The 13,141-nt window shown below is 44.8% G+C and overlaps 1 protein-coding gene across 12 annotated transcripts in view; it reads left to right on the forward strand.

Annotated features, from left to right (window-relative positions):
• Positions 1-12,627, forward strand: part of LOC135400305 (ensconsin-like) — a 77,302-nt gene extending 64,675 nt beyond the window's left edge. For all 12 annotated transcript variants that reach the window (XM_064632129.1, XM_064632135.1, XM_064632132.1 and 9 more), the window contains 4 exons: positions 459-572; positions 2,777-3,492; positions 7,299-7,519; positions 12,163-12,627. In XM_064632129.1, the coding sequence (XP_064488199.1) occupies positions 459-572; positions 2,777-3,492; positions 7,299-7,519; positions 12,163-12,176 (1,065 nt within the window). In that variant the 3' untranslated portion in view covers positions 12,177-12,627. The remainder of the gene's footprint in view (positions 1-458; positions 573-2,776; positions 3,493-7,298; positions 7,520-12,162) is intronic.
• The last annotated feature ends 514 nt before the right edge of the window (positions 12,628-13,141 follow it).

A 13,141-nucleotide genomic window follows, 5' to 3' on the forward strand; every position in this document is an offset into this window, starting at 1 on the left:
AAGTATATGTTTAGGGCCTGACTTTTTAGGGTTAAACCCGTATCCGCCCGATATTTACCCCCCGAACGAAATCTGTAAAATTCGGGTTTAACCCGAATCTACCCGAAAACATCCGGGCCGCGTGGCACACTCATAAGCGTGCATTAAAATAAAGTTTGATAACATTGCTAAACATTAGTTCCATGTTAAGACAAATTTTTATTTAAAAAAAAAATCACCCGTATACACCCGAATTCCTGACGACAGAATATGCCGTAACGGGATTTAACCCGAATACACCCGAATTTTCAAATGAAAAATATCACCCGATATTTACCCCCCGAATTTGGCCAAAAATAAAACCCGAAAAAGTCAGGCCCTAAGTATATGTTGTAGTATATGTATATGTTGGAGTATTCATGTTGGAGTTGGAGTATTCATGTTGGAAGAATCGGTTTGTTTTGCATGAACCATCTCAGAAAGCAGAAAGGGAGGAACAAGAACGCCGGGCAAAGGAAGAGGCTGAGAAGCAGCGCAAGGAGCTGGAGGAGAGGCTCAAGAGGGAGGAGGCTGAGAGAGCTGAAAGGAAAAAGGTGACCTTTTCCAACCCTGTTGTTTTTCCGAGGCTTTCGTAATCGAATCGTTTTAATGTGAATCGAATTATTCGAGTTGAATACTGGTTCGAGAGCTGCACACCTAAAGCCGAAAATGGCACAAAACAAAGTGAGAGCTACGAGCCAGTTCTGATTCATGTGGGCATATTGCGTGCCTGCTGTATGTATGCTTTTATCCCAAAAAATGTGCTGTATGTGTTCGGTTCGGCTGCACAATTATTTGCTTCGTATTCATTTCGATTGTATAACTATTTGCTTACAAAACGAATATTTGCACGTGCCTATCAAGTACTTGTTATCTCAGAGGAGAAGATAGGACTGGGTAATTCATGCTTGCACCCAAGTGCACTACTCTTTCGCGGAGCCGTGGTGCGGAATTGCTTATGTCTAGGGGCTGACTTTTTCAGATAATACCTGATTATACCCGATATTTACAATCGGAGCTAATTTCTAAATTTCCGGGTTTAACCCGGTTTCTCCCTAAAAATGTTTCGGATTGAGCAGGTTTTCTCGTTGCGGAACTGCCAGCATGTACTCGCAGTGTCGTACTAAAATACTTAAAGGGATCGTAAACAGGCCACCAAACATTTCTGAAATAATGATACCCCATGAAAGAACGCATATCATAATACCCAAATATACATTTCGTTCGGCTCTTGCCAGCTCATTGACCCCATATAACTGCTTTTAAAGATGAGTAACCAGCGAGCCTCTCTCCACCACGCACACGTCACATGGCTACGTAGCATTTTGCCGTCCAATCGGGGGGCCGAGCTGCGCACATGACGTTTCAAATTACCAGCCGATAAACATACTTCGTTATCAGCTGTGAGTCGGAGCGCTCAGTTTGTTTGTGTGAAACGACGTTTTGAGCTCCGTGGTTCCGAAATTCAACGTCATGACATCTTCAACATCTCCGGCTGGCGCAAACGTCAACAATTGGGCTGCTATCACATGACGCGATTTGAACCCGGGTTCCTCCCAGTCACGACGTGACATGGCCAGCACGCTATCCACTGTACCACGCGAGCTGGTGACGCGATGCCGCGTGGCTCAAACCAAAGTACGGCAACCCAGTTGTCGGAACCATTCGAAGATGACGAAGATGTTCCATCGCGCACCTACCTAAGATTCCGGAACTGTAGTCCCGGATATTCATTCGCGCTCGTGGTGTGCTGCGTGCTACTGCCCAGAAAACGTAGTGCGCGCATGATACCTAAATTAAACGCATTTCTTTTCAGTTTGAGGCTGTAACTGTTTAGATTTTGAATAGAAGAGGATTCACGTTCATCTAGTCCAATTCCGCATTTGAAATAAAATCATACGCTGAACACTCGATCGTAATTGGTGAGGAAAGCGCTACGTCAAAACGACTTAAAGTTAGAGCGCGGGGCGGAGCTAAAATGCGAAAGAGTGCAGTGAATATCTCATCCGTATGAAAGCGCCTTTTGTTTTTGAGCGTTAGTAATTACAAGGAGTTTTCACTGCATAAGTTTCAATAATATAACACAAAGAAATGTGCACCTTCTGTACCTGTTTACGGCCCCTTTTGATGCTACGAGCTTAGAAATAGTAGAACTCCTGTGCCGAATCTCACGTGGTAGCCAGAAAAATTAGTATACTCCGAAATTTGTATCAAATGAATAAAAACAAAAATAAAAATTGAGACGAGAATAGGCAGTGACTGTTCATTTTCCATGACTGTCAATGAAAGACGTCGGTCGTAACGCTTTGTGTGTCTGCTTTTTCGTCAATGCTGCCCAAATTCGTGAGGTGATTCGAAAAGCCCTGCACATGCTTTCCACGCGCGAGTCGCGCGACAGTGTCCTAAAGCGCACAGGGTTAGGTGAAGCCGACACTCGGAATGGTGACGCGTAACGTTGCCAGAAGTTGTCCTGATATGTTCCCTCCACGTGTTCTGGTCACTGTTTTTCCAAGCCAGTGCAATGTCACACATCTTTGTGGTTTATCGTTGCGCCATGAAAAGTATGTGCTGCCATTCACTTGACTGGCAACAGAAAAGACATTCAAAAGTGACCGCGTCCACGGACATGTGTTTGTGCTCACGTTAAAGGGCTTAGTAAAAGGTCACTCGTGCTTTGAGCCCTGTCCTGCATGTTCTGCTGTGCCTGTCGTTGAACGTACTACACTTCTGATTCTCGTTAATTTTTTTTTTTTTACAGCGAGTCGAAGAAATTATGAGTCGAACTCGCCGGAGAGGCGGAGCTAGGGATTCACCCACTCAGGCTCAGAAATCCTCATCGCCAGAATCTGACGCACTTGCCTCTCAAGAGTCCAACGGCTCTGCCACTAATGGCGCCGCTGATGAAGGCACTACGCTGCTAGGAAGCAACGAAAGTGAAGCCTCTTCTGGAGCTCCTTCAAAAATGACTTCAGAGAATGCGACAGACACGGGATCTTTGTCGCAACCAGACGAAAATGCATCTCTAAATTTTGTAGACGATACGTCGGTGCCTAAAGGGACTGTTGAAGAATCTGCGCCTGTTACGGCACAGGAACAGGTTGAAGATGTGGTAGATTCTGTTAAAGTTATTGAACAAGTGGAGGTGCTGGCACCGACAACGGAGCGAGGTGTGCCGCAGGAGTCGGCTCGGGAGAACGACTTGGACAGGTTGAACGCTAGTGAACAAATTGTGGCTGTGGTGGACAGGAGTGTAGGTGTCGTCGCCAGTGAGGCGCAGAAAGATGTTGTGAAGCCCTCGCAGGGGGTGCGAGAGAACAGTAGTGAAGTTTACCCTTCCATTGAAGAAGTTGTGCCCATGGAGGAGTCTCCCCTGAGTAAGCCCACTTCGCCAGCTTTTGGGTCGGATGAGGTGTGTCACACGAATGGCTACGGCCATCATGGTGGTTTGCAAGATTCTGTTGTTAATGGAGTCAGGTGAGTGTCGGGGGAAGGGGAGCATCCCAAGCAGCACAACATCTTAGCCCAATATTGGACCGATATTGGCAATACTGGCCCAATATTGGTCTGATATTGGGCCAAGACGTTGTGCTGCTTGGGATTATTGGTGCAGTGATCAGTGTAGGAAATGGTGTTTGCTAATACGTATATAGAGCCTGAAGTCTTTGGGAAATATTTATTTCTAAATTCGGGGGGGGGGGTAAAAATCGGGTAAATAAACGTGTGCTCTAAATTCATGCGAATTCGTATGGAAAAACTTGCACTCTGCTAAATTTGGGGAGAAATCAGACTCAGTTACTCAAACTAACTGTACTGGTTTGGTACAAATGTAACTACATTTGCTCACAAACATGTTAACATGCATTCCTACAGACATCTGAGTGAGGGCCATATGCTGGGTAAAAATCTGGTTTCACTCTAAAGAGGCAACTTTCAGTCGAAGGTGCAAATTCGAGAGAGAATCAGGTTAAACCCAAAAACTTTATTAATATACAAGGTGTTTTTCTTTTATCTGCAGCAGATCTTAAAAAAAGCAGAGAGCAGAATAGTTTTTTTTTTTTTCTGCTGTTGAGACAACGTTCAATCTTAGTTGCTACACGTTCATTTGCCGAAAGCTTTTTCCAGCAGAAGCGTCGATACCATTTGAGGCTCCACACCTTTTAAGATCGCCAACTTTGTCGATTGCTCGTCATTTAGTGTCATAGCCATCATCATTTTCAATGTCTTAAAGGAGCATTAAAGTGGTCTCTCATTCGTTGGTAGAAAAAAAATTGTCTTCTGCATTGATTATACAGTAGACTTCCGTTAGTATGACTTCCGATAATTCGTTTTTTCGCGTAATTTGATGGAATTCAAAGGTCCCGTCAAATGCGCGTGTATTTCTGTTCATAAAAAAAACTTATTTCGATGATGAAAGCAGCCCACATTGTATAATTCGACCGCTGCGTCCAGAAACCAGGCACCCACGTCGCCCGTGTGGCACCGCACATAGCAACAGAAAAGTTCGCCCAAAAGCTCGGTCCACTGTGTTTCAATACGTCCATCCGCCAGCGTCTCTGTGTGACAGACGAGCGGGTTTCCAAGTCATGTCTGCACTGGAACGGCATACAGCCAACTCGTGAAGTGAAGTAAAAGAAGATAAGAGTGCGCTGCGGCTAGGTTTTTCAGCATTTCTTGCGACGCTCCATCCAAAAATTGAACTTTGGGAACTTACTATATGGCTTGTGTCTGTTCGCTGACGGATGCAACGCTGCCCATTGAAACACAATGGTGCGTGTCAGACTTGAAGCTCAGGTACCAGGTTGGCAGATGGAGGCTGAACAGTACCGATCCGTACCGTTAACCACAAGTTTTAGTGCATTGTACACTATTGTCTTTGCGTACGTAAGTGATAGCGTGGGTGGTACTGCGCACGAGGAAAACGTAGAGCTTCGCGCATTGAGCGGAACCGTAACGCTATCCCCTACGTACGCAAAGGCGATAGCGTACTATATGCACTAAAACTCAATCCATTTGGTGGCGGTTCTTCTTCAAGCGAACCCTAGCTCGCAGAATGTAACAGGTTACAAAGGCCACCGTAAACGCTTTTATGGCTCCATCTCCGTGATACCATACTATCATAAATTGAGGGCTTTGCCCCATTGTTTCTGCTCTGCGAAGTGGGACGATTGTGCAGGGTACACAGCACTTCAACATGAATATTGTCAAAAATTTTTGCTAAAAATATGGTATCATATTTTTATGTTAATTTTTTATGTACTGAGGGGAGACCTGACCTGTGCTTCTTATTCGGCGTGTCACTGGAAGATTGGTTGGGAAAATTCCACAACATCTTACACCAGGCCTTTCATCATCAAAAATTAAGCAAGCTCGATCATGCTGACAAAGGCCTGGTAACATACAGAATGTGTCTAGCTTATCGATAGCATGATATGTCACTTAATCTCTGTTGGTGGAGTAGCCGTTGGTAAAGTATCCGTCTCACAACCCGATGGTCGACTGTTTGAAGCAGTGTAGCTTATCGGGGGACCTCTGGTTTTGTACCGGTTACGGTTCCAAACACAAATTTCGGTTTCAAGTGGTTTTCAGTTTGTTCCGGTTTCAGTCCCTGCTTTTGCCAGTGGGCTCTTTCTGTTCCAAATAGTAGATGTACAGCGCAGCATGCTTGTGTAAATGCCTCAGTATTCATCAGTCTGTGGCCTGGATTGTACATAGTGTTAAAGGAGCATGGAAATCATTTGGAACATATATTTTTTCACCACTTGATATGAACATACTACCTTCACAAACTGTCACGCGAAATATTTCCTTCGAAAAGCGCGAATTTCCTGAGAAAATTAGTTTGCAAGAATGCGCTCCGCAGCGACAGTCTCCCCCAAGCCGAGCCTGGCGTGTGGTGACGTCAGGCGGCTGACCACTTCATTGGCTGCTGGAAGCGTCCGCTCCCTGCCAGAATCGTCTGCTAGCTCCGGAATCGTGGCAACTTACCGACTGAGAAGCTGTTGCTATTTATTTGCGTTTGACATTCACTTGCGTTCTTATATGATTTGTCTCGTACGTTTTGCATAAAACAAGACTGCGGGCAGTATGTAAAAGGTGTGGATAGGCCTCTGTGTTGCCGTGACGGCCCAGGTTGAGGTAGATCGTACACGATTGTGGTTTCTGTTCCGATTGTGCTGAGGTGTCGTTAATTAGTGAACAGTATTGTGCCTGTGTGTGCAGCATATATATGATACGACTAAATACATTCCTGTCAGTTGGAGATTTATTCCATGTGCCATTGTTGTATGCTGCGTATGACCATTCAAAAAAGAAAATGCTTATTTTGCCATGTGTTTTGGGATTTCCCAGAGATCGCTAGCAGATATGAATTCTACTGACTTTATTTTGGTATCCATGTTGTTGTGCTTGTGGAGACGTTGCGCTCCTGGTATCAGTAAGATATGGTGAGCGCAATGTTACACAGCTATGCATTCATCGGTCCGCTCTTTCGCCACAGAGATGCCAGTGTCCATGCGTTTCAGAGTCCATAGTGTTGTCCACAACACGGAGAAGTCATGATAGTCGACGACCTCTTCAAGTGAAAACACTGGTCACTGCGCCGCGTCTTCATGACTATGCATTTATAACCAAAAAGAAGCACTATATTGCAATCCGAATGTTCATTCACACTTAGCAGCATCACTTACCAGCCTCCGGTACATTCGTGTTGCGAAATCGAAACTGTCGGAGCTTAGGCTCCAACTCGATAAAACGTTTCGTCAAGAAGAGCAGACGTGTCGCCTAAAGAGTGTTCAGTTCATCACCTGTCCTTTCCACAACGTCAGATGAACAACAACGCTTCCTGCACGGTCGGCTTGCCGGCGCCACGACACCGGAGAAATCGCGAAAAAGAAAGAAAAAGACGATGCGGCCATATGAGGTCAGCGGCTGGCAGCCGAGTGAGGCGGCATTTCTGCTGCGAGATTCAAAGCTCTCTCGCGCTCCAGGATTGCGCGCTACGCTCAAACGTTTTGTGCGAATATGTATCACAGGGCTCAGAACCGTAATTTCTACTTCTCCCGACATATTTTATTCCGATCATTTCCATGCTCCTTTAAGTCTTGCAGTTGGGCAGCTAGACTGGCTCACAGTGTGGGAGTTGATGATACTCTAAGCAAAAAAGTTCATGCACCTTTAACAACACTCAGATAAAAGTGACCTCAGTGTACATGTGCATGTACTTTTGATGCTGATTCGTCAAATACTTTTCATTAATTTATTATTATTACTTCCTTTACTAGCTCCGGCAAAGTTGCCGACCTGTTGGACTTGGACTCCCTATCTTCCATGGTTCCCCTGAAGTCAGAACCAACAACAAATAGCAGCACGGCAGCCGATCACACGGTTGACAACCTCATCAATGTCGACGACATCAACTCAAACCGGGTCTCTGGAAATCCACTCATTGCCTTCGAGCAGGATAACAAGAATACAAAAGCTCAGGAATCGCCTCAACTCACAGGTGGGTCTTGACTGCAAAATGTGTGTTCCAAGCCACTCTGCATTTGTACCAACCACAACAGTATCCTTTCAAGCAACTTGCTGCCCCGTGGTGGTGGTGGTGGCAGTTCACGACGGTCGCAGGCTTAGCACATGTTGGGGACAAACCGCGTCCGAAAAATCAAGCTACGGGGTGTACGGTGTCTGAAATTTTGCACGCTGTCACGCGTTAACTCTATGGGATGCATGACCATGGTGGTGTTTGAAAATTCAGTACATGACTGTGCTTTCATGTTTGCACAAAAACATTGGGACTTGACAACAACAGAGGAGCATTTTTTACAGCAGTAGACTGATTTTTGGAGGCCTATTATTTCGACTACTTTGATACTCCTGATGCAAAAATACTCCAAAAGCCAGGAGACGACATAACTAGACAAAAAAGTTGAGGACTCCGAATTAACGTAACAAAATAACAAAGTTTATTCAGACGTTTCGTCCGTCATGCGACGGACATCATCAGTGCCAAACTGAATGAGAGATTACAATACCGGTCGCTATTTAAGGACGCAACAGAACACTCGTTTCAAAGAACATAAGTGTGACATAAAGAATGCGACGCACGCCACACGGTTTAAGACGGAGCTTACAGAACATTGTTGGGACACGGGACATTGTTTTGACTTCGACAACGCAGTGACCTTGGCTCGAGAACAAAGATGGGGACCCAGAAAGCTTCTAGAGTCTTGGCACGTACGCGGTGGCCCCTCATTTTGTAACAAAAACCGTGGCCCCCTTCCCGAACAATACTCCCATCTCCTTACATAGCGACCGGTTTTGAAATCTCTCATTTAGTTTGGCACTGATGATGTCCGTTGCATGACGGACGAAACGTTTGAGTAAACTTTGTTATTTTGTTATGTTAAGTCGGAGTTCTTTTTTGTCTAGTTTGATACTCCTGCAATGAACCGATTACTACAGCATTTTTTTGGTCAGATCGAAGTTCAAAGGTGCAATTTTCCAGACTAAAATGCTGGATTGAATTGATGCCGCATTTAACCGCATATAATGCAAGGTTTTTTTTACCTTGAAAAGGAGTCCTTAAAAATGAGGTTGTATTATACGGGGGCTCTCATTATACACAGTGCCTAGGCTCCGCAATCTCGATAACAGGCCTCTCGCCATCAGCATTTCCAATCTGCCTTTCCTAGTAGCGCAGCGATTCGTCTACAGTAGTCCATCACGTGACAGAATAAGTACTGAGAGTGGGTGAAAGGAAAATGTGTCGCTCTTTCCCGGTGCTCAGGTCTCAGGTCTCTTTGGTCACGTGCATTGGTAAGACCGAAAGTGACTAGAAAATATCGCCCACACTGCAAAATTCAAAATGCAAGCTACGTTGGAAGCTGAGGCTTCCAATAACATGTCTGCAGTCCCTAGTTTGACGTGAACAAGTCTAACGTTTGTTGTGGGCATCAGCAATGGTTATCGGCGATAACCGTTGCATTCTTCGTCGCTGTTCTTCTCGCTGCTGTTCTTCTGCTCTTGCTGTTCTTCTCGTCGCTGTTCTTCTCGATGCTGACGATCCCCGTCAGACAAGCGATAGCGATGTCAAATATATGTGAGCAGCGCGGTGGTGAGTGGTCATGCGTGACATTTTTGGTGAGTAAATCATATGGAAAGTGTTCACATCAGATTCACTTCTGCCCAGCATTGGCAGTTTTAACTATTCCCGCGTGGGGATGGTTAAGAGTTTCGGGGATTATGCTTTTTGACACCTCCCGAAACACACAAAATGAGTGCAGATCCAAACTACAGTAATAGAAGCTTACGTTGGCTTGCAACATCATAAAATAACGGGAAAACTTCTCGTTGTCACCTCCCTTCACCCTTACTTTGTGATACCTCAGAAAATATTATCACACAAAAAAAACAAGAAACCCTACGTGTAAGGTGGCTGAAATTACTATCTACAAATTTGAGCTGGACAGAAGTTTTGCACGCAAAATTGAAATCATAGAGTGCATTGCATAAGCATGAAGGAAGGAACTCTACATTCAAGAATGGTGAGTAGAATTCTCATGTGAAAAAAGGGACACTAGACATGTGGAGTTAGTGAAGGGTCTAAATCTCTGCCATTCTTTGTGTTACAGCAGCAATACCGCATATAAGTAATGCAAACCCACGTATAACGCGAGGTGATATTTTCACTGTCCCACAGGAGTGAACCTGCTGCGAACCCATGATGCAGGAGTTTTGCATTCCCCCTGCGAGAATAGTTACAACTGGGCAGAAGCGGATCAGACGTGAACACTTCTTAGATGGTTTATTGGGCAGAGACACCAAACATGGCCACTTGCCACTGCGCTGCTTACATGTTTTCGATGTCGCTATTGCTTGTCTGATGAGATTCGATCTGTGGATAAACTCCAGACTTTGGATCACAAAAAGGCGTTTCGTGTAGATGCACAGAAGAACATCAATGTTCGTTGCTAATGCCGACGAATGCTCGACTGGTTCATGCCAAGGTTGCGTGTTGCCGGCATGTTATTGGAAGCCTTAGCTTCCAACATTTATTTATTGGTATTTTTATGGTGCCCATGAACAGTAGCTGCCTTTGTAATGGTGCACCCCAAATTGAAACACAACCAACAACATGTAAACTAGTAAAGGTAGTAGTGGCACATCTAGAACATAGGAGTACTCAAGTACAGAAATACAGAGCCTGACATGGCAGTAAGTGAGCAATGACAACATATAGAGGTCGAGAGAAAATCATACTAGAGTCGCAATAGTAGAGAAAAAAGATCTCAAGTTCGCAAAAATGTCCAAATCGCACTCATGAGAGATGTTATATTAAAATTAGCCATAACACGTGATAAAGGACAGCTGGTACAATGCCTATCGACATGAAACGCATATGAAAATCTTAGCATCTTAGCTAGTGCATTAAAAGGGACGACGGAAAGAAGTGCTGGGCAATGAAATCAAGAGTGGATTACGCTACAGTCGCCGACCGACTTTTTCGGACCCCGATTTTTCGGACATGCTCAATTATTCGGACTCGTTCGCGGAACGGCCGCGGGTCCGATAGAGGTGATGTATAAGAACGTCAAAAATTTCGAACGCCATGCAGCTCCGTCGCTCGATATTTCGGACTCCTTACAAAACCAGCTAATTCCTTTCTTGGGGTGACGGAAAATATTGGTATCGTCTGAAATTCGTATCAAAAGAAATCACCCAACTAAAATATTGAGGCAAAATAATAGGCAGTGATGATTGGTCATTTTCCATTCCTCTGAGTAGAAGGAGGTCTGTAGTGGCGCCTTTGCGTCTTCGATTTTACCAACTGCTCAGCACGTGCTCTCCGCCCGCGAGCCGCGCGACAGTACTGTAAAGCGAGCTTCACCTAAAGCACGCATGTGTTAGGCGAAGCCGACTTGCGGACTTGATGACGGCGGTGCCTCTGACAGTGTACATTGACGAAATGTCGCCTCGAGAAATAGAAGCTGATGTTATCAGGCAGAGCTGGAAGCGCGTTAGGAAAGCATCGACAAATTTTTCCAGCCTACTAGGGCCTAGTAAAGTTTATTTTGAAGCAAAATTCGTTTTTCAGACTGCTCGATTATTCGGGTTCTTGCGCGATCCCCGCTGAGTCCGAAAAATCGGACGGCGACTGTATATAGAAAATCAAAATCGTGACACCTACGACGAAGGCACTATGTACCAAGTTTAAGTTTACTAAGCAAATGATAACAGTCTTAATACGTGCTGATCCCGATGTACCTGTCATAAAGTATTCGAATAAAGTGCCGTTGAACATTTTCTATCATTTGCTGTCGTGAAGCGTTAACCGAGTTCCATGAACATAGCTTGTATCTTGAATTTCACGGTGTATGCAGCACGTCCTTGCAGTATTTTCAAGTTACTTTTGGTTTTGCCAGTGCACGTGTCCAAAGCAGTAATGCACCCACTAACACACGTGAAAGGGCAAGACACTTTCCTTTCATCCTCTCTCGGCACTTGCTTTGTCACGTGACACACAGCACTGTAGACTGACCACTGCAGAGCTGGGGAAGGGCAGAGTGGAAATGCTGAGTGCAAGAGGTCTGTGACAGCGCCTAGGCACCACATATAATAAGACCCCATTTTTAAGGGCTCATGTTAGAAGTAAAAAATGTGGCACCATATGCGGTCAAACATGGTACGTTTGTAGGGCCTGAAGTTTTCGGGAAATATTTTTTTCTAAATTCGGGGGGGGCTAAAATCTGGTAAATAAGCATGTGCTCTAAATTCATGTGAATTCGGGTGGAAAAACGTCCAGTACGCTAAATTCGGGGAGAAATCGGGCTCAGTTACTCAAACTAACTGTACTGGCTTGGTACAAACAGTGATGTAACTGCATATGCTGCCAAACAAGTATGTTACTCCTACACACACCCTACAGACATCCCACAGACACTTACCGCTACCTACAGACATCCTACACCTACAGACATCCCAGTGAGGGGAATTTGCCGGGTAAAAATCGGTTCAACCTAAAGAGTCAACGTTCAGTTCGGGGAAGAATCGGGTACAACCCTAAAACTTCAGGCTGTATACATTTGTCCTGTTATGCTAGTGTAAAACTGTGTGCAGCATGTTGAATTGCCTTTCCTGTCTGTTTAGATCTGCTGTCATAGCTACCTTGGCAGGCCAACTAGGAGCTCTAAGGATGCTTCTCACAGGATCTTGGAGAAACAGAAACCTCTCTCCAGGGCAACTGTAGCTGTTGGTCGTGATAGGCACTCTCTTAGCTTGCAGCTTGTGTAACAAATGCCGTGCAGTTTTGGGCGCACTGTTCCTGTTCAAAGGAGCGAGTCATGTGCATATAGGTGAGCCTTGTACATACCAGCAGCCAGAGAGGGAAGAAATTTTACGATTTACGTCACTTTTACTTCTACAGTGTGCTAGGACAAATGGGATGGAATTACAACCGTTTCTTGTTGTTGATTTCTGTATAGGCGTAGATTAATTAAGTTTTGGTGCCTCCTTGTTCTTTTTTTTTTTTTTCTCACTGTTCCCTTCAACTCTCCCAGCGGTACCTAACTCCTGTACACTGTATAGTCAAATAAAGTTGAAACTAACATATTATGTGGTTGGCCTGTCCAATGTGTCCAGAGCTGTGGTATACCTAGAGCCTTGTGTTCTTGGGTTAGTCACGGTAAAATCTGTCTTTACCCCTCAACTTGTATTATTGTCGGTAAAAAAACCAAAACAGCCTGAGAATCGGAACTCTCTGAGGCATGGGCACTTACACAGGCTCGGGTGAGCACTAGGTACTTCACTCTCTGCTCTGCCTCTCACCAAAAGGGTTGCCAGATTGGCTGCGTTGTGACAGTCGCAGTGTCAAAATTTGGGCAATGGCGGCTTGGTTATTTTCTGGCTACTTCGCGGATACTTTTTGGCGCTACATTTGGTACTTCTACTTAAATGAAAAGGGCATAGCAGCACTTCTAATGCTGTAGTTACATTTTTTGATCATTCCATATGGTATTATGCCTGCATAGGGAATACTTTTCACGACTTTTCATGACTTGCACCTTGAGTGTCCACAATCCCAAGCATGGGCCATTCTGCAAAAAATTAGGAGTGTCATTATTACAGT

The sequence above is a fragment of the Ornithodoros turicata genome, chromosome 7 (assembly GCF_037126465.1).
Source record: "Ornithodoros turicata isolate Travis chromosome 7, ASM3712646v1, whole genome shotgun sequence".
NCBI classification, from domain to species: Eukaryota; Metazoa; Arthropoda; class Arachnida; order Ixodida; family Argasidae; genus Ornithodoros; species Ornithodoros turicata.